At 39.3% G+C, this 20,494-nt stretch overlaps 1 protein-coding gene across 1 annotated transcript in view; it reads right to left on the bottom strand.

Annotated features, from left to right (window-relative positions):
• The window catches only part of KCTD15 (potassium channel tetramerization domain containing 15), a 49,851-nt gene extending 30,677 nt beyond the window's left edge, over positions 1 to 19,174 (bottom strand). The window contains exons 1-2 of the mRNA XM_077831387.1: positions 19,154 to 19,174; positions 14,564 to 14,739 (exon numbers count right to left, since the gene is read on the bottom strand). Coding sequence (XP_077687513.1) covers positions 14,564 to 14,739; positions 19,154 to 19,174 — 197 coding nt within the window. The remainder of the gene's footprint in view (positions 1 to 14,563; positions 14,740 to 19,153) is intronic.
• Between the last annotated feature and the right edge of the window lie 1,320 nt (positions 19,175 to 20,494).

The raw sequence follows: 20,494 nt of genomic DNA, 5'->3' as shown, positions 1-20,494 counted from the left end.
CATAGGAGTTTTTTGAGCCATATGCTCACACTGGAGTGCTTTTGAAGGATATTACACTCATTAACTATTACGCACCTAGAGGAACTACTGGATCTATTACTATTACCTAGATTTAATACTTTATATTTTGCTGTGCAGGCAAGAATATCTGTTTTTGCAATAGATCAGAGCTGGTATATATATATTTTATCAACATGTATTTTTAAAAGTCAATAATCCAATGTGGCCATTACCATTCACTTAGCTAGGTAATTCTTAAGGTTCTAGGATGATTTTTTTTTTATACTGTGCCTTTTGGGGGTGCAAGGAAGGAGCAAAGTGAAAGAAGTTATGGCTAAAGGACCAGGGTTGAAGGGAAAACAGTCTCCTTTTAAAGTTAGTGGAGAGTCCAGTTCTGATCTCATTTCCACCAGGTTTACACTGTTGTAAATCTAAGGGCGTCACTCCTAATTTACATCAGGGTAAGTGAGATCAGAATTAGGCCCTTTAGAATTAGTTATTCATCAGTGCGGGAGGACTGCATGAGCTCGGAAAACATGTATCGCGAGTGCGTTTTTTTCGCTTTCTAATCTGCCATATCCTCAAGGACAGAGATGATAGGGGGAGCATAGAAACATTCTACACTCTATGATTCTGGGGGGACTCCATGGTCACCTGTGCTGTTGAGTTCGTCACACTGACCAAACAGGAAATGGAATTCAAAAGTTCCTGGGGCTTTTCCTGTGTACCTGGCTAGTGCATCGGAGTTCAAAGTGCTGTCCAGAGCGGTCACAATGGAACACTCTGGGATAGCTCCTGGAGGCCAATACTGTCAATTTGCATCCACACTACCCCAAATTAGACCCAGCAAAGTCGATTTTAGCACTACTCCCCTCGTCGGGGAAGAGTAGAGAAGTAGATTTTAAGAGCCCTTTAGGTCGACGGAACAGGGTTGGTTGTGTGGATGCAGTCATTTTTAAACCGACCTAACGCGGCTAAATTCGACCTAACCCTGTAGTGTAGACCAAGCCTAAGAGTCTGATGTTTTTGCTCTCTTTGACTCTTTTTACTTCAATCCTAGTTGCACTTTTATTCAAAGGAATTAGTAAAGATTCAAAAAAATAATAACTTACATTTGCTAAAAATATCATTTTAAAGGTCACTGTCCCCACTACTCCACTTTGATCCTCATGAGAGTTCTTCATCTTTTATGTTTCATTAACAGAGAACTTACTCTAAATGTGGGGTGTAAAAATCAGTATTGGAGTGATATTAAAAAAAACAACAAATCCTCTAAGTACCATCTTCACATTCCCTAGTCTCCCAGAGAGCCCTATCCTGCAGGAATTGAATCTCCATTCAAATTCTGTGGTAGCAGAGGGCACTCAGCACCTGGTAGGATACATCTGAAGATGCCCAATTCAAACAAAACATTCCCGCCTCTTACAAACCTATTACTGCTATTCCTTTAAATAACTCAACCCGGAGCAATAAAGGCCCAGAACACATACCCAAAGAATAGCAAGCTGCATCTGTAGGGTCTTCAAAACTGGGTTAACTTTCTTCTTTTTTACTACAGAAACTTTCATCTAAGCAGGAGATAATTAAACATTATGATTAAGATTCTCAAAGCTGACTGGAAGATTTACACACAGCTTCCATTAACATTAACATGGCACTGCTGGGCCCTTTGGGAGGCTGGGGAACATGAAGATATTAGTTTTGTTTTAATGTTAATGGGAGCTGTGCGTGAAATCTTTGTCCCAGTGAAGTCACTGGCAAATCTCCCATTTCAGTGGCACCAGGATTTCACCTTGTGTACCTAACTGGTGCAAGTCCTGTGCCTGCCCATCCCCTGCAGGTGTGCAGGAAGCCTAGTATTGCCCGGTGCAGTTTTGCTGCCTAGCAGGAGGAAGGGACTGGATCCTAGGAGCCGCACAGAGCTGCTTATTTCAACAAGTAAATGGTGCTGCGTAAATGTTCTCCTGATATGCTAGCTTCAGGCAGGAGTATGGGTATGGCTGGTGCATAAGGCTAGAGCCTTCCATTTTTAATTTACACATATACCTTTCTCTGACTTTCTGAGCACAGATACACTAAAGGAGCAACTTTCTCCGATAATGCTTTTCAGCATAGCAGAGCGTAAACTCTCAGAGACTTCCAGTAGCAACTCAGTTATATATGGGGCCAAATTCAGTGAGGGTATAAATGTAATTTTACATATTGAGCCCAATTCTGCCTCAGTTGCACAGGTACAAGTCCCTCTGATATAAATGGGACTTACACTTATGTGCAGACGTGATTGTCAGTCAGTCACAAAAGCAGTGTAGTGGAAGAGCACTATAACTCACATTGGCTGGGCATTCAGTGGGTGTGCAAAACAAGTGCATGGTACACCAATTTGGTGAACTAGGATTCTAAGGAGGGTATTAAAGTAGGAAAACATGTTTTAACTTACATTCTCTCCCTTAGTTGCTTTTGCTGCAGTCCATCCGTTCATCCTTTTGGTGTGTAATTTATACTAATTCTGCACAACCCCTGAACACCAACTGTGCATGTTACATTAGGCTATGCCCAATATGTAACTCACACCTACATTTGTGTTCCTATTTTATCCCAGGTTAGCCCAGAGAATTCCATAGGAGCTGTAGCTCCACTTACTGAAGACAACAGATGGCTGAACAGGGCTACTGTTCTCTGCTTATTTGGTACTACATTCATGGGATCCGAAAGCTGAGTCTATCCCTATCTAGCTATATTTCTGAATCAGAGTTAAGTTGGTAAATTAATAATGCTCCTATTTATTTTTACATTTGGTTAAGTTGTACTGATTTTTTCCCAATTGTTCATGTCCAGAATTATCTGTGTATTGTAGTTTGGAGAGAGAATACAACGAACATGGTCCTTATTTGCACATCTAGTATGCCTATGATCATTTTGTTTGAGAATCAGAGCGGATAGCAGATGACAGCACAACCCAAATGGAATTTCCAATGGATTTTTTTGTTACTACTGCAGGATGAGAGGAGGAAACTTAGTCAGTGAAAGGAAGGTGTCATGAGAGGTGTGCCATGGTTACACTCCAGAAGACAGAAAGACCCTCCCTCTCTGAGCTGTTGGTAGGTAGGGTCATACAGAAGGCAGTGTCACTAAGGAAGGAAGACTACATCTGCTACTTAAGAGATGTGGCTCCCATTCTTCAACTTGATGGAACTAGAAAGAAATCAAATAAAAAAAGCCTTGAGCCATTGGCCTGAATGGAGTAATTCCAGATCTGCTCTACCGTAACTGAGAGCAGAATCTCACTGCTTGGCCATTTCAGTGTTACTGAGTTGTCCATTCTTAACATGAAACAATAGACCCATGGGTTTGATTCTGGTCCCACTGAAACCAAGAGTAAAACTTCCTTTGACTTAACTAGGAGCAGAATCAGGGTAATCATTTAACCATCAACCCCTTTGCCCCAAAAAATATAATTAACATTAAAATGGTAAAAAAATGTGCTTATTTGTTTGGGTTTTCTGACAAACCAATACTGGATTTTTTTTTAATGTAAGTTTAAAAAACTATCATTAAATCTTTTCTTTCTTCAATTACAACATTAACATTAGTGGCCCAAGCTCTGTTCTCATTCGTATCCAACAACCACAGTGACATCAATGGGCCAAATTCATCCCTGGTGTAACTCCAATATAGTAGAATGACACCAATCATGATTTTGTCTCAGTGAGGTTATATGGGATTTATGTGAGTGCCAAATTTGGCCTAGTGCCGCCAACATATTTCACCTTTCCCAACTGCAAAGCTTCAGCCTTTGGTGTCGATAAGACTGGTGCAACTCATTGGCCGGTGGAAGGCAAAACACCTGCAGAACAGTATGACACCAAAAATGTTAAAGACTCCCTGAGTTTTTCATTATCTACTTTCCCAAGAGAGAGATTTGCTGCTGCAAAAGCTTCTATAGTTCTAAGTGGATTACCTGCCAGCACTGGGTAGCATCTGCACTCCATTAGAACACAGACGTAACAGCAGCATGCCCTTTGGACTGTGATTCCTTCATCGTTTCAGCTTTATGTTGCAAATTTCATTTTTCCAATTCTTGCCAACCGATCCTTTCTGTGTATGTGTATCAGCATTTGCTGCATAATAGCTTTCCACTATCCACGTGCAGGATTCCCTTCAGGTATTGCTTTCTGTGGTCCTCAGCAGATAAAAAAGCAGCAATTTTAGCCTTTGAACTCATACCATACTGCAGTAGAGTGAAAGCAACACAATACACGTGAACCCTAGAATACCTCTGCCTAGCCTATATATCCTGTGCACCAGCTCTAACAGGCAGACTATAGTCACACTGATTGCATCAATACAGAGTGAGAGTGCATACACGCTAGGCTAATAACCATCCTGCTTGAGAAAATTGCAAATAAGAACAAATCAAGGAAACACTGAACTCTGAATATGAAAACATCAAAAAAAAAATAATGAAAAATCAAAGATTAGAAGACAGAGAGGGTGACCTCCTTGGACTGAGCAGGGGTTGGAAGTCAGTAACTCCTGAAATCTAATTCCAGCTCTGCTATGTCCCCATCTGTAAAATGGAGATAGTGGGCCATATTCATTTCTTATGTAACTATTGTTGTCAATGGAGTTGTACTAGGGATGAATGTAGTTCAATAATAGTTACCTCCTGAGATCATAGATAAGGGGTGTCAGGAGTAATTACTTAATGTTAGTAAAGTCCTTTGACAATGTAAAATGCTAGAGTGTATGAGGGATAGCTATTGTTATCAATTTATTATTAAATTCACATGGTAGGGAAATCTGCCCAAATCCGTAACGTAAGGGTTACTGTTGCTTTAGCTGTGTTAGCTAAAGCCTACTCTGTACAGAATGTTGTGACTAAGTGCTCAATAGGTCTATACTCTCATACTCTTTCATTATTTAAATCTCGTGTCTGGCATGCCTACATATTTATTCAACTGAAATATGCATTTTGCTTTTAAAGCCTGTTTTAACCCATGAACACACTGGGCCTGATTCTGATTTCACTTATACTGGAGTAAATTTGGAATAGAGTTACTTCAGTAGAGTTACTCTTTTTAAATCTTAGCTTTCATAAATGAACACATGCGTGTAGGTCACAATATATATACACAGAAAGACACCTATAGTAATCACCAGTGGGATCATTAAAGTAATTAAGCTAGGCCTAGAGACAAATTCATTTCACATCATGCTCCTTACAAAACATACCCTTCATCTTCATAGTCCAGAGAGTGTATTTTACAAACATTCTAAGGAGTTAATGAAATATTACTCTAAGTAGACTATGTCTGCATTCCATAATAGGGTCTGTATAAATCAAAACTTGACTTGTGTGGACAAATGACAGTGAAATACACTTAAAGTCCAAATATCAAGAGGTAGCACCACTTTACTGCATTTTTACAGTAGTTGACTATGACCTCAGGATATGATTTCCAATGGAATGCCACTATAGCTTCATTGTTACATAACTCCTCCACATGGGATGGTGAGTGTGCTGGATGCACAGCATTAAAAGAGAAAAATCAATAAAGGAGAATTCCCTTTGTTTTGAGTATAAAGCCACCGTTACTGTGTAACAGTGATCACAGACAGAATACTTTACACTGTTCATCAACATGAAAACAACCTCTACCTGCACATGAAAGCTAGAAACAGGTTGCTTCTATGGCATCCCGTGGGAGAATTTTCTCAAACTATTCTGCTTGTGCTGATGCTATTCATGCTTCACTTGCAGTGCCATGTAAACTACTGCATCCTTATTCTGTGCAGCTGGTGCCACTGTGCCCTGTCAGGTGAAAGGGTAAGATGGGCATCTTGGGTCGTAGGAGCCAGAGAAGGAATGAGGAAAATCAGTATAATTCCCCGAAAGGACAAAGAACTGATCCAACTAACAGGTGTTTTACAACATCAGAGTCGGTAATAGGTCAGGATGGCACCATGAGTTGGATCCCTTTACTTCCGTTGTCTGAAAGCTCTAACAATGCTTTCCAGAGCCCTGTCTGGAACCAAGAACCTGCCTGTAATGACACATTTTTTACACAGGCAGCACGGCAAGGGAATTGTAAAAGAGATGAAAGGAGAGAGGCATTTGCATTGCACTTAACCACAATCACGTTGTCTGTTTGGGAAAATAAAAGTAGAGTAGTTGGACAAAGAAGACAAGGATAGCTGAGATCTGAACCTAATATGCTGGAGATACTGCTCAACACTGATCCTTGCAAAAGTATTACCCCATAGCTGCTCCCAAAGGTTGTGAGAGGGAGAGCTCTCTACTGAATGACCATTGGTCATGTCAGTCAGACCTGTCTAGGAACGCTTCTTATGACTACAGGAGCTCTGCATTATCAGAAAAACACCTAGATTGTCCTTCCCAATATACCGTCCAAGTTGAACTGGCAAATAAACTAACATGAATGTTTAAGCTTCTCAAATTCTATTTTTAGAGCAGCCCATGTTGGGGGACAGCAACATAGACACAATTTTATGTTCAGAAATCAGATAAGCTTGATCACTGCTATCAATTCTTCCCCATTATTAGCTTGTTTTCCACCCCTTCCACAAAGAACACGACACCCATTTATGCCAATGATCTCCAAGTAACCTAGGCTTGGATAGATATTAATTTGGGGGAACATGATTAGCAGAGACCAGCTAAGTAACTTTTTCCTTGCAAATTCTGTTAAATGCTCTGAGTAAACATCATGCCTGTAATTCACTCATGAACAGAGCTCCAGCGCTGGGATCCAGTTGACATGAGTTGCACTCCCATGGGCTAAATTCTCATCTCGGAGGCTGGCAAAAGTCCCCTCGCAGCAGGTTCTGCTGTGTAAGGAGGGGCCATGCAAGGGGAAAACACGTTGAGCACACAGCACGTTTGCCAGCACACAGCTCCCTGCATGCCCTGCATGGGCTCCCTGCCTGGGCAGGGCAGATCCAGGTCTGAAGAATCCACTCTTACACAGACCCTCCTATTCCCCGCATTTCATCAAAGCATGGCATTAAGACCAGGGGGACCACTGCAGCCTCAGCAGAGTAGCTTTCTGGCTAAGGGAAGAAGATTCCTTCCCCTTCGCTTTGTCCCAGTGCCCAGCCCAGCTACTCAGGCTAGGCGCTGGCTTGAGGATTTTGCCCCTTATTGCAAGAAAGTGAGAGGGAGTGTAAAATGACTGTTCCAAGCTGTAATTGTGTCACAGTTTTGTTTTCACAGAGACCATGTCCTCATCACCATGGAGGGATCACACAGTGCATTTCTACACTTCTTGTGCTCTGCAGAGCTCTGCTCTAGCCAGGTAGCAGCATTAGAGGCCCGTTTAGAGGAATGGCAAGGAAATGCTTACTAAATCCATTCCACCTCAGAAGCTGTTGTAAGGGTGTGTGGAGCCCTGACTGTGTATGATAACACTGAATAACATTCTGCACGTATACAGCTCCTTTCCGATGAGGATCACAAAGCATTGACATGAGTAAATTAAACTGCACAACGCTCCTGGAAAACATTATTTTACATATGGGGAAAGGGAGGCACAGTGAAGCTAAATGACTAGATTAAGTTGAATTACTTGCTTCAAAAAACCAGCAACAGAACTCGGATGTCTTAGCTTCTGGAATCAGGCACCTTGCCCCCTTTCCCCTCATTCTTCCCATGATTGTAGCAGCAGCAAGAGGGCAACTGCCAGTGTGCAGCCTCACTGCCTCAAGCCACCAGGCTGGGAGTGAGAATTCCTTTCCCCTCTCTCCAACTCATATTCACTGTGAAGTGCAACCCTCCTTTTCTGTGGTTTTATGCAGACTTTTTGTGGGGGGGGGCAAGCACCATTTAACCCTAATTTGGCCTTGGTCCTGCATATCTTTACCTGACAAAATTCCCCTGGAAGCCAATGGGACTTTTGCCCAAGTAATAACAAAGTAAGGCCTGGTCTACACTGGGGGGGGGAGGGGGAATCGATCTAAGTTACGCAACTTCAGCTACGTGAATAACGTAGCTGAAGTCGTCAAACTTAGATCTACTTACCGCGGTGTCTTCACTGCGGTGAGTCGATGGCTGACGCTCTCCCGTCGACTCCGCCTGCGCCTCTCGCCCTGGTGGAGTACTGGAGTCCATGGGAGAGTGCTTGGCGGTCGATTTATCGCGTCTAGTCTAGACGCGATAAATCGACCCCCGCTGGAATTGATCGCTGCCCATCGATCCAGCGGGTAATGTAGACAAGCCCTAAGAGTCAAAGGATTTAGTCCTAAATGTGAGTGAATGAAATAGCACGTTCCTTTCATAACAGTGGAAATTCTAATGTTAATCCAACCTAAAACTAGGTGCACGCACATCAAATTGTGAACAAAAACTCTGTACACTTTTAACTGCTCTCGTCTGTATCGCACAAAAGCTTGCCTTAAACAGCAGAACTTCCTGTGTTTTCCTCCAATAGGGGAAGTAGGCAACTTACTGGAAGATTTGCCTTTCAGAGTAAATCCTGAATTTCTCTGCCGCCCAAAAATGTGAACCAATTTATAAGTGTGCAGTCTTTATGCCATATTCTTGCCTCCTGCTCTGCTGAATGTTTGTAAAAGAGTGGCTCCTACCTCTTTATCAGCGTTCTAACTGGATTCTGCTGGGAATTAATCAGCTGAGGAAAACTGATGTAAGAGAGGAAAGTAACTGTAAAGTGGAAATTCACCTAAAAATATCCTTTGGGTTTTAACTTTAAAGTTCATAAGTTTTAAATTAATGATGCGTATTAAAAATAAAGAACCTTGTCCTGCAGTCCATGCAAAAGCAAAATGCTCATTTTGGAGTTCTGTAGGTATATGGATCAAACTCATAAAATGTTTGCGTGTTGGATAATTTACTATGATATGTATCCATATAGTGTAAGAGCTCAACTCTGCTCCACTGAGGTCAAGGAAAGCTTTATCGCTGACTAAAATGGGAAAACTCACTAAAGGTGAAATTCACAGTGGTTTGGATGGTCTGCCTAAAGTTCTTTATTTAAACCTCTTAATGGATCTGCCTGGGGGAGATGTGTGAGCTCCAAGGAGGAACAAAATACCACGTGCATACCATGCAGGTGCACTGACCCACAAGTAGACTGGTGTGGAGGGAGTGTGGAATAGCCAGGGAAGGAACACAGTATCTATCACCATGATGTTCCAATGGCCCAGAACTACTGCTCAGAGGGTACAAAGGGGTAGCAGATGTTATTCTAGCCTATAGGTTTGAGTATTAGCCTCAAAGGTTCTGCGTATTAGCCTCACAGACTGTTCATGGGATAGGGACTGAATTCCATCTCCACCCTGTTTAATTCCCTGACTAAAGCCTAGAGCTTGTGTGGGAAGGGGTGGATTTCAGCCTACTTGTGTGTGTACAGTATGCTTCAGTGTTTGCTAATTGCATATAATTTCCATTTTCAGTTAACACTGCAAGAATGTCCAAACGTGACATGAGATTAGCAAATAAATCATAACAATGACACTAAATTCTTTGTGTACATGCAGAAATCTGAGATATTCTCAAATGTGAAAAATCTGTGAAAGAATATATCCCACTGATTGGGACAAAGCTAGTGAAAAAACCAAGACATTCAAAACTGAAGCTAGCAGTCCCTTCTTAGCTTATGTGGCTATGGGGGAAAGAAGCACAAAGGGCTTTAGGTAAGAAGAGAGGGCTACACACTGTTCCCACTTACACTGGCATGCAAATTTGCAGTAACTCAGCTTTAAATTAAAATTTCCAGATGTTTCTTCATTTGTCCCACAAGAGGAATATTACAGAAACCTAGGAGTTTAATGTATTTGAAAGAACAAAACATATACAGTACATATAACATAAAACAAATAGTAATTATCTAAGGATGTTTCTGGTAAATTTATTTAGCTGGTACAGGAGAATAATCTAATAAAGAGTGCACTCCCATCCTACCAAATAAATATTAGATTTGGTCAGAAAATAAGACAAAAATTTTCTGGGAAAATGTGTCGTTTTTTTAAAAAAAAAAAGAAATTCAAATTTCCACAGAAAAAATCAGAAAAACTTTGAGATTTTGACTAGTTCTAGTAAATATGGACTTGGGATCTAATCCTGCTCTCATTAAAGTCAGTGCTTTAGCAGCTTTTTTCTTTGCACAGTGTGCACGTGATTGAACATTATGTACAATAATAGTTGTACAATAAGGACCTTTTCTTTTTTAGGAGCTATCCCATCCTATTAGATACATAAATATGTATAATTTTCAATTCACTTTATGGACGTGCTAGAGCCTTCACAGCTCTCGCAGTCTGTCATGGAAATCTGTATTCAAGTGTCAGTGTGTGAGAGGGCTGCATTAGAGGTAGCCTGGGTGAAAACATGAATGAAATTTCTAGAGGAGCTAGCTGGCAAACATTAGTGACTTGTCTGTTTTCTTTGACTGTTTTATTTAAATATGCAGCATGGACTGTGGGAGTGCATAAGAGTGTCTTTCTTTTGAATGCCTCTAACTTAAAACTACCAGTGTTAAGACTTTTTGAGAATGTATTAAACATAAATGAATGGAATATAATTAATCTGAGATACTCAGTATACAGATCCAGCCAAGGTAGAATGTGAATCTCCTTGCATATCCAAAACTCTTAATAATTTCAATTACGTTTTTTGCGGGACATGGAATACAGGATCACGCCCCTAAATTGTAGCTCTCCATTAAAACAGGTTAATAATGGAAACACAGATAAATTTACACATGACTGTCATATAAATATATCTGTTCCTTATTTTCTTAGAATGCTGGCATATATCTTTGAGAGAGATACGATAGGTGAGATAGTATCTTTGCCTTTATCCTTTGAAAGGCCAACGTATTTGTTTATATATTGTTTATGTTGGTTGGAAAATATATATTGTACCATAATGATTAAAGTGAGAAATGCAGACTTAGAATGAATCATTTACAGTGGCCATTTAATTAGTTTCCCATTTGTCACACTAGTTAAGTGATCCTGCTTCTTTTTCTTCTTCAAATCACACAGCTGATACAGATGAGCAGGTCATGGCATACGTGTGTTAAACCTACACAGTGGAGGAGTTTATGTTTCTGTAACATAGCTAAATAAGTTCCCTTGCAGGGAGTGCATCATGATGTAGCCTATGAAAGTTTACAGCAGAAGATGTGACTAACACCTTTTGGGCCTGATCTTGCATCCTTTACTCATGAAAATTCACTCACTGGAACAAATTCTCCTCTTAGTTGCGCTGATATAAGCAACAAAGACTTTAACAGAGTCACTCTGAAGTTACACTGGGATAACTGAGTGCAGAATTTGGCCCACTGACTTCAAATCATTCACTAGTTCAAATCACTGACTACTCATATGAGTCATGGTTGCAGAACCAGGTCCTTTATTTTCATGAATTACAGCTGAAACACATAATTTATGAATGGCAGAACACAGCAAAGCCATGAGTGGGCTGAGCACGGTCAATCCTACCAAATTACAATGAGAAATGTATCACACTGTCTGCTGTCAGGTGTAATTTATATCATACCAGAAGGGTGACTGAAAAGCAGGTATAGGCAGGAACTTACCATGCCTAGAGTTGTTCTTGTTAGGCCTGATCTTGCAAGATGCTGAGAATGCTCAACTGCCAGTGAAGTCAATGCAAATTGAAAAATGTTCAGGACCTTGCAGGATCAGGCCTATTATAAGTACAACTGAGGAATAAATATGACTGAATGATTTTTCTATTTTCCATTAGCATGAGGTGTGTGCATACGTGGTTTTGTGTGTGTGTATATATAATGTAAATAATAAGCTAAAAGTATATTTAGGATTTAAGAGCATACAAAAGCAAATAAAGCATGTAATGCAGATACAGAGGAAAATTTTCCCCTACACTTTAATTTTTAGGGTGCTGAAACTTTATTTTCTGCAACTGTGTCAAAGACTCAGCAAAACATATGATATCCACGCCTATTCGGCAAAGTACTTACGCACACGTTTAAGTGCTTTGTTGAACCAGGGCCTATACAATTTGATTAATCTGCAATACTTGAAGCTCCTATGAAATGTTGATAGCCAAACTGAAAAGAATTTAATACCTTATACAAATAATCCCAAAAGCTCTGCATGTGTGAATATAGCTGTGCCTCTATCTATGGCCACGCATGTCATCTTTGCAGCGTGGGCTAATAGTGCTTTTCACTATTACCAGCTGTCTCACTCAGCAACACATATCCTTTTCTCCTACACCAGCTCAAGACCCAGAATCCCTCTCTCATCCATGATAATTGCAAAGGCAATTTATAACCTCATGGAAGATATTCCAGAGAGCAATGAAAACAAAAGGTTTTGTGACTTTATCTCAAGAATACGACTGAGGACCCAGAACTTTGAATCATTGGGAGTTTTGCCATTGACTTCAATGGGAATGAAAGCAGGCCATCCTGAGTAAAGAATGGGGTAACCATTTATGTCAACTCGAACACTGAAGGAACCCAACTGGCAAAATGAAACAAAATAACCAGAATCTCTCTCTCTCTAAATACAATATGTGTGTTCTGATACCTCTTTACTACATATCCCCTTTGTTTGGTTTTCTGATTCAATGATGTTATTCAAACTTTAGGATCTAAGGGTCCAATCCTGCAAACCTTTACTCGTATGAGTAGATTCACTGAAACCATGGGCAAGGATTACTTGAGTGAGAAAAGGTTTGCAAGTTCAAGCCTTAAGAGATAACACAACACATACAAATGCAAGACAATACACAACAAGATATCACACAATACACTAGTGTCTGACCAATAACTGTTTTGTACTTGCAGCTTAAAAACCAAGAGGAACACACTTTTGTTGTTTCAACAGTTAGAAGTAACAAATCTGTATTATAAGCCGAAACCTCTAAGTAAAATCTGTGCATTTATTTTAAACATATTTATATTTTGCAAGTTACACAGTTGAAGTTTCTATTAAATAACTCTGATATGGGGTATATTTTTTAAAATGTCAGCAGTGATTTTTTTTTAATGTGGAAACAGATGTGATATTTTACTGCAACTGCTGCATATTCTCTGTATTTTCTTTATGCTGTGAAACGTCTGTCTGTTTTTTTGTTATAAATCTTTCCCCACCGGATAGATTTCTTCATTGTAATTAAATACTAGACTGAAGTCTTGAAATAGATGGTCTCCTGAAAAATCATAGGTTTTTTGCCTAATTTTAAAATATTGGCATTTCAATTAATGTTCCTTTTCCATGGAACATTTCAATGCACTACCTAGGCTTGAACTGAAAACACAGCCATATGCTTTATGACATCAGAGGCATTTCAAGGAGTCTGCATAAATGTCATTTACTGCTTGGGAAACTGTCAAATCAGTGCAAAAATCCCTAGTTCTTCTGAAGGGAAAATACTTGAACAAAAATGTAGCTTTATACAGCTCCTTTATACTGAAAAGGCTGTCCCTTTGCAGAAATACAGGTCATGTTGACAGCAGAACCTCTGACAACTAAACTGCTGACCTGATTCCTGGTTTGCATTTGGGATCAAAACTGCTTTCTTTAGCCAGTGTGACCAAACACCTTGTACTGTACATCTCATATTTCCTGTTGTTCAGATGTGAGGCATTTGACCCTTACATAGAATTAACACATTCTTATAAACAAACTATGTTATTCCTCAATCTCAGAATACTAATTTTGGTGGATTTAGTTACAAATCTAAAGCTATCAAGTATCTCTTATGAGATACTCTGGCTAATATGCTTTTAACCCTTAAATCACTGACATTCTTCTGCTGCCAGCCCAGGGCCTGATCCTGAAAAGAGCCAAACACCTGCCACGTGCATCTCCTTCCATGGCACTCCACACCTCTCAGAATAAGGCCCCAAATGAACACTGGAGAGGGTTTACATACGCATATCTCTGCAGTTTCTCCTGCCTTAAAATACTGACCAGATTACATAATCCTCACCAGACATATCAGTAGCATGTACAGTAAACAATCTGCATGTAATAATTATACACAACTTTGACCTGATGTGCAGTTGCAAATAAACACATTGTGTGCTGGACGTTCTGCTGAAAATTAATGACTAGTGTCACTGCTGTTGAATAAGTGAGTACAGCTCATCTAAGAACTCCACCAACCTATACAACGGCAGCTATTATAGGACTTCTCCTGGCTGACAAATGTATCCATGAGCACCCATGTAAAAGATGGGCTACTGTTTATTTTTCAACCAAAGTTTGTTTTAAAATAAAGGAACATTCATAGAGTGGTGAATATTATAGGACAGTCACATCAACAGGTGCTTCAAACATAACAGTATGGTTTGGAAGATGTTGAGAAAGAAAATGAATACACTGTCTAAACAATACATACATTTTGAAGTCTTTTTTTCCTATAGAACTCTAGTGAAGTTAATGTATAAACTGGAGACTGAATTATGTATAAGTTTTGAATATATAATAAGTCGTGTTTCACATCCAAATATTTCACACAGGTAAATGTATATTTCCAACCAATGAAACGAAATAGGCACACAGCCTGAAAACACTGAGATCCTACCTGGAATCTGGATACTTTGTCAAGGTAGCCAGGCTGCTGGTGTACATGTGTCCTCCTACATCTATGTGCACAGGAGCATTGGATTTGGTGAGTTGAGCTGGGAGAGGAATTCCTTGAGCAGCCAGGGGAGAAACTGGGGACCGTGTTAGAGACAGACGGGACATGCTTCTTCCCTCCTGGAAACGGAAGACAAAAAAGAACAGTTTCTCTTAAATGTAACTGTGTGTTACCTTTATTTCTAGTGTGATCACAGATCTAATCAGATCATTTTTGCATCTGCCTGATCACATATTCAGCTAACAAATTATTGCCACCACTGTAATTAAGTGTATTTGCATCATTTTCTTCAAAGTACCAGAGGGGAAGAGAAAGATGCTTATTAGCAATAAGAAATCAAGAAAAAAAATTTCAAGGTGTCAGCCTCAAGGGGCATAAAACAAACTGCAAAATTCTAATTAAAGGTCGCGGGCTTATGTGTTAGATGTGAAATATCCCCTGACAAACGAATAACCAATTTGTGAATTGGGATTCAGGGGTTTTTGCAAGTTTGTCTCAGTAACGAGACACCTCTAAATTAGTGATTTCCTCAGTACCTAAGGCATTTAGTTTATACATTTAGTAAATTTCACATCAAACTATGAAAAAAAATAGATTTTATTTTTTATAATTACAAAATAAATTGATAACTATCGATTATATCTTAATAGTAGATATAATGAGGGACTAATAAGCTTTCAAACTGAAGGAAATTAATAGCTGGAAGTAATGACAGCAGAAATACATATAAAATGACCAAAGTTTTCATGACACAAAGCTTTCACATATGCCTTATGATCTAGCATTAGAAACCAGAAATATACATATGAACATGTGTATATTTATTACTTTAAAATATCTGAAATTAAATGGAATTGAGTCTATATATTTTTAGCTGATTTACAAGTTCATGCACTGAACTTCTGCTTCTGTTAACCTAAAACAAATATTTCAAAAACTTTCAAAAACCCCATTTGATTTGGAAGGGACTGCTAGGGCAAAAAAATATATATATATCCAAAAAGTCTTCAGGTTCTATAAGAAAAGGATGATAACTGATTCTCTCCCAGATACCAACATGTGTCTTACACAATTGATTTAAGTTAAATAAAAAATTATAGGTAACATACATGACAAATGGAAAAACTGCTCAAGCTTTTGGAAGTTCTATCAGACACCCTGTGTCTTACACAACTGAATAAAGTCAAATAAAATAATAATGAAAACATATATGACAGATGGAAAAATTGTTCAAGCTTTTGGAAGTTTTATAAAATTCTTCATCCTTTCTGTCACATACGTGTAGAACAACAGATGCAAAATATTATAGTTAAAAACATTTCTTAATATAATCTAATTTTCCCTGGTATTTTGTTTTGCAGTCATGCTACCAAACATCTAGGCGCTTCCTAACATCTGACAGACGCTTCATATGCAGTATTACAAAGTGAATGTCCAATTCTTCCAGGTTAGTTTGGTGACATTTCTAAGAATCCTAAAACTGGTTTCTCCTTTCTTTTAACAATAAATATTTTGCACAATATGCTTGCCCAAACCATTCAGTGAACATATAATTGACAAGATTCCTTAAAAATATGGTTACCAAAATATATGGAAAGGGACTGAAAATATAATGTATCTCAACATCTTTAAAAGAAAACCACATATTAGATTAGTCTATTTCATCTAGTTTAGTTCATAACAATTTTAAACTACTCCAGTACAGAAATACATCACCCCATTATGAATCCACATCCTTTTCTCTTCAAATGCAGAATGGACATCTGCACTGAATGCGAACAAAATATCAACACTGTCCTAGAACTTCTGTGTCAGTCGATGTGAAATTGGCATTAACATTTTACTGTAGCACCACCTTCAAGGAAAATGACTGAATCCTTTAATGACTAAAGTTGTTGCTTTCTTCTTTCCCACAAGGTCCTGTTGTGGGCAACCTTTAGGAAATATGTTATATCACAAATAAAACAACTAATTTTTTAAAACACCGTAGTACTTTAGTAGCCTGTTCTCTAGTTGTCGATGCTATATCTGTCTACCAACACAGACAAGGATGTATTCCTACCAAAGAGCACAGCAAGCTCATGTTCATTCTGTACTCCTTCACTTAAATGTAAGGGTCAGTAGCTACAAGCTGAATGTCAACTCTGTCTTTGTTCTAACCCTAACTATTATCACTAATGGTAAAAGTACAGACCTTGCAGGACACAGACCTGCCTTGGAAATACATCTCATGGAGTTTTACAAAAAATATGCCTAATTAGGGCTCAACTGGACCCCTACAATTTCTAAATGAAATCAAAGAACTTGTAGTTCTCTTTAAATAAGTCTTACATTTTACCATTTGTCTTGAAATACAGACTCCAATTTTAAAATATGCACAGAAAGCTAAAGATCAAGTGATCTGAATCTATTTGTGCATATTTAAACACTGCTACTGTCTTACGATTTTGTTTAATGTTAGTACATCAGCAAATGCCTTGATCTGCAAACTGTCTAAGACTCTCTGTGAGGCCATGCCCATACAGTAGAGATATTTAATTTATACTATTCACTGGAGGGACTTTTTGAACAATCCCCTGCTTTTGGCATCACTCAGCTACAGTATGCACTGAAAAAACACTTAATTATAGAAAATCACTGGAAAACTAAAATACTTCACAATCTTGTATGGATTTTCATACTTATTGAGGGGTTTCAGGCTTTTAATTTGGGGGAGGGAATCAGAAGAAGAACTGAAATACAGGTTTGTTTTGTTAGAGAAGATTAATATTATAAAATAACCCAAATGTTTAATAAAGCTGCGATAGCCAATCATTTTTGTATTAGTTAATCAACAAAGAGCATAGGTCTTAAACACGATCTAAACCGTGTAAAAAGCACTTCCACTAATCCTAAAATTAAATATTCCTGCTTCCTTAATCCTAGTTTGTATTGACTATCTTCTTACATGTATTTCTCAATATAAACTGCTGCTAAAATTCACCACATCAAGTAATATATTTATTTAATGCACACAGCTGGATCTTAAAAGTATTTATCCTGTGGAATTGTGTGTTTTCTAATACTGATGCGAAAATTAAAACCTTAAGGGTAAATACTGAAGAAACATTAACAAATTTCATTTTTAAACCATGTAAAATAATCCATGTTCTTTAGTTGCCTACAAAAGGGTATAACATCACTACTAGTGGCACAAGCAATAACCCTGCTCTAATAAGTAACACAGGAACTTGCTAAAGGCAAAATCAATAGAGCCTGATTCCCAAATTATCTGAATATTTAGTTTTCCAAACATTACACACCAAGATTTTTCAGAGCCAGCTTATCTTTTTCTGCCTTTCCAAGCTAACTGCATAAGTACTGCTTGTAAAAACTATTTGCCCATGCAAAGTGAAATAATCACAATGCCATGCTCATTTACACACAAAATGATTTTGTGTCCCATTGTGCTCACAGTTGTTCAGCTCTCTAGGGGTGATTAAACTAGCTATGCTGCTACAGCTTGAGATGATTTCACTGAATCGTTTCTCCATGAAGTTGCTTCTTTGCTAAGCTGTTATTTTAACCATAAAAGGTAAACAGAAGGCAGTTGTAAGAGCTCCATTCAGCTCCATGCCCAGGGCTATCACCCTAGGGCCGAGAATGCTGAAAGACTGCAGAATTTTCCAGGGTGTTGCCTTTCTTCCTCGGAAGCCTACAGGAATACTGTTCATTTAATACACACTCTAGATGATACATTTCAGATCCTACTAAAAGAAAGACTTCAAAAGTGTAAGAACTTTTGGGCGAATGAAGCTTTCCCACCTCTGCACATAGCTTGGGGCCATGGTAACCAATACTGCTGTTGATGTTGGGAAAATACAGTAGAAATAAACTGCACAGAGCAAGGCAGAGAGATAGGGAGAAGGGAGGTGAAAGGTTGCAGAAGAGAAACAAGAAACAGTCTGGAAGGGATAACAAGAAAAAAAGGGAAAAGAATTAAAAAGAAAGCAGCTCTGAAGGAGGGACAAAGTTAAATCAAGGAACAGACACTTAAAAGACTACAGATGGGAACCAACACTAATTAAGGATGTAAAAGTGCTTTGTTTCTAAAGTTTATTGTTGCCAGGATAAAAATTAATTGAAACTAATGCTGTTATTCACTCGTGCAGTTTAATTCCTTCATGCACATTTAAGACATGAAATGAAAACTGCAGGTTTAAGGACTTGCCATGAAACAGCTCTTCCTATAAGATGTTGAAAGGAGGCATCTTTCAATCCATATGCAGCCAGCTAGTTGTGTGTGCATCAAAGGCACAAAGTCCAGTCTGCTGCAGGACCACTGACTCGTCTTTAATGAGATCAGCACCAACATCTGTTCTCTGACTGGTTCCTTTATTGGATTCTCATTGAAGCTTTTTTTCCCCCACAGACCTTTCTTTCTTTAACAGCAGATCTATTATAGCACTAAAAGTAAAAACCACCGTTTCAGCACCCCTCCCCCCGATACCCCATTTCAAGCACTTTGGAGAATAACCAGCTAAAGAACTTAACCTTGCACTCTCGTGGCTTCATGGCACTGTCTGTATTTCCAGGGAGGTAGGATTCAGCCCAGCCAGAGGGTCAAAATTAAAGAGACTTGGCATTACCTTTGTCTCTATAAACACGTAAACATGATAATATCCAGAATCTGCCTCTTAGGCGACTTTGAGCCGATTGTTTATTTTGTGAAACAAACCTAAGACAAAGAAGTGATGAGGTTATTTTAAAACCTTGGCCAATGGGTTACAAAATAAAGTCCATAAAACATTTGCACACAACACTGCTTCAGAAAATACTGGACATTTGCTAGCAAGTGGATTAAGTCAGAAACTTTTTGGGAGCAGTTAGCTTGTTGAGCTCGCGTTTAAAAAAAATTCTTTTTCCCACTCTCCTCCCCCCATTCCTAGCACTCGCCAATCTATTTAGTGCAAGTTTCACGTCACCCAAATGCCTTTCCCTGCTGATGGTCAGGGAAATCACCAGGAAGCCATGCACACCGGCCACTAAACTTCTAGCTTTTTTGTTAGAAATATATACAGCAATGCCCAAAGGTAAAATTCAAAAAAAAAAAAAAAAAAAAAAAAAAAGCACAACATGGCGTCCCTTACTTATTCTCACATAACAAGAAAGGAGATGCCTTAGATGAATGCAGGGGGGAAAAATCTGCACCTCCGATCCTATATATTTTATGTGCAACCAATGGTGGTGAACATTGGCCAGACTAATGTATTAATTTTGCAGAAGTGTGCCACATTACATGTAGGAACAGAAATGCAAACTATAGCCTAGAGTGGTTTGAAGTCTACACCAAATCAAGCTGACTGGCGCCAGAGTTTCATTCACAGACCGCCCGTCTTTTCCATATTAAGCTTTGTCATCTGTCTTCCCCCTTTGTGTTTAGACACCCTAGAGACGACCCCAAAGGACGGACCCACAAAGTCCCCACCAGAACCAAGAGGATCTCCCCTGAAAGCAAAAGGGGGGACCAAACCACAAACCATCAACAACCCCCACAAACAAACATCCCCCCTCCCTTCACAAACAAACAGTGCAAGGAAAAACAACCCACCAAACCCCAGATTCCCCCTCCCAGCCCTACAACGCGGTGGCAGCGGCTGCTGCCTATTGCAGCTGCCCTTTTGGAAAGTGCAATTGTTGCCAGTGCTCCTTGTGTACCATTCAAAAGCCCGGGACCCAATTAGCTCTGCCTCCTCCGCGCTGTGGCTTTGCCCCCGGATCCTTTGCCTTCTTCAGTGTTGGGGCTAGGGCGGCAGCAGCAGCCTAGGAACCCCGGGCATCGGGGCTCAGCAACACTGGCCATGCTTTAGAAAAAGGAAACAAACCATACAGATG

The sequence above is a fragment of the Eretmochelys imbricata genome, chromosome 12 (genome assembly GCF_965152235.1).
Source record: "Eretmochelys imbricata isolate rEreImb1 chromosome 12, rEreImb1.hap1, whole genome shotgun sequence".
Classification (NCBI taxonomy): Eukaryota; Metazoa; Chordata; order Testudines; family Cheloniidae; genus Eretmochelys; species Eretmochelys imbricata.
The sequence above is the reverse complement of the archived record's forward strand: the minus strand, read 5'-3'. Positions and strand labels throughout refer to the sequence as shown.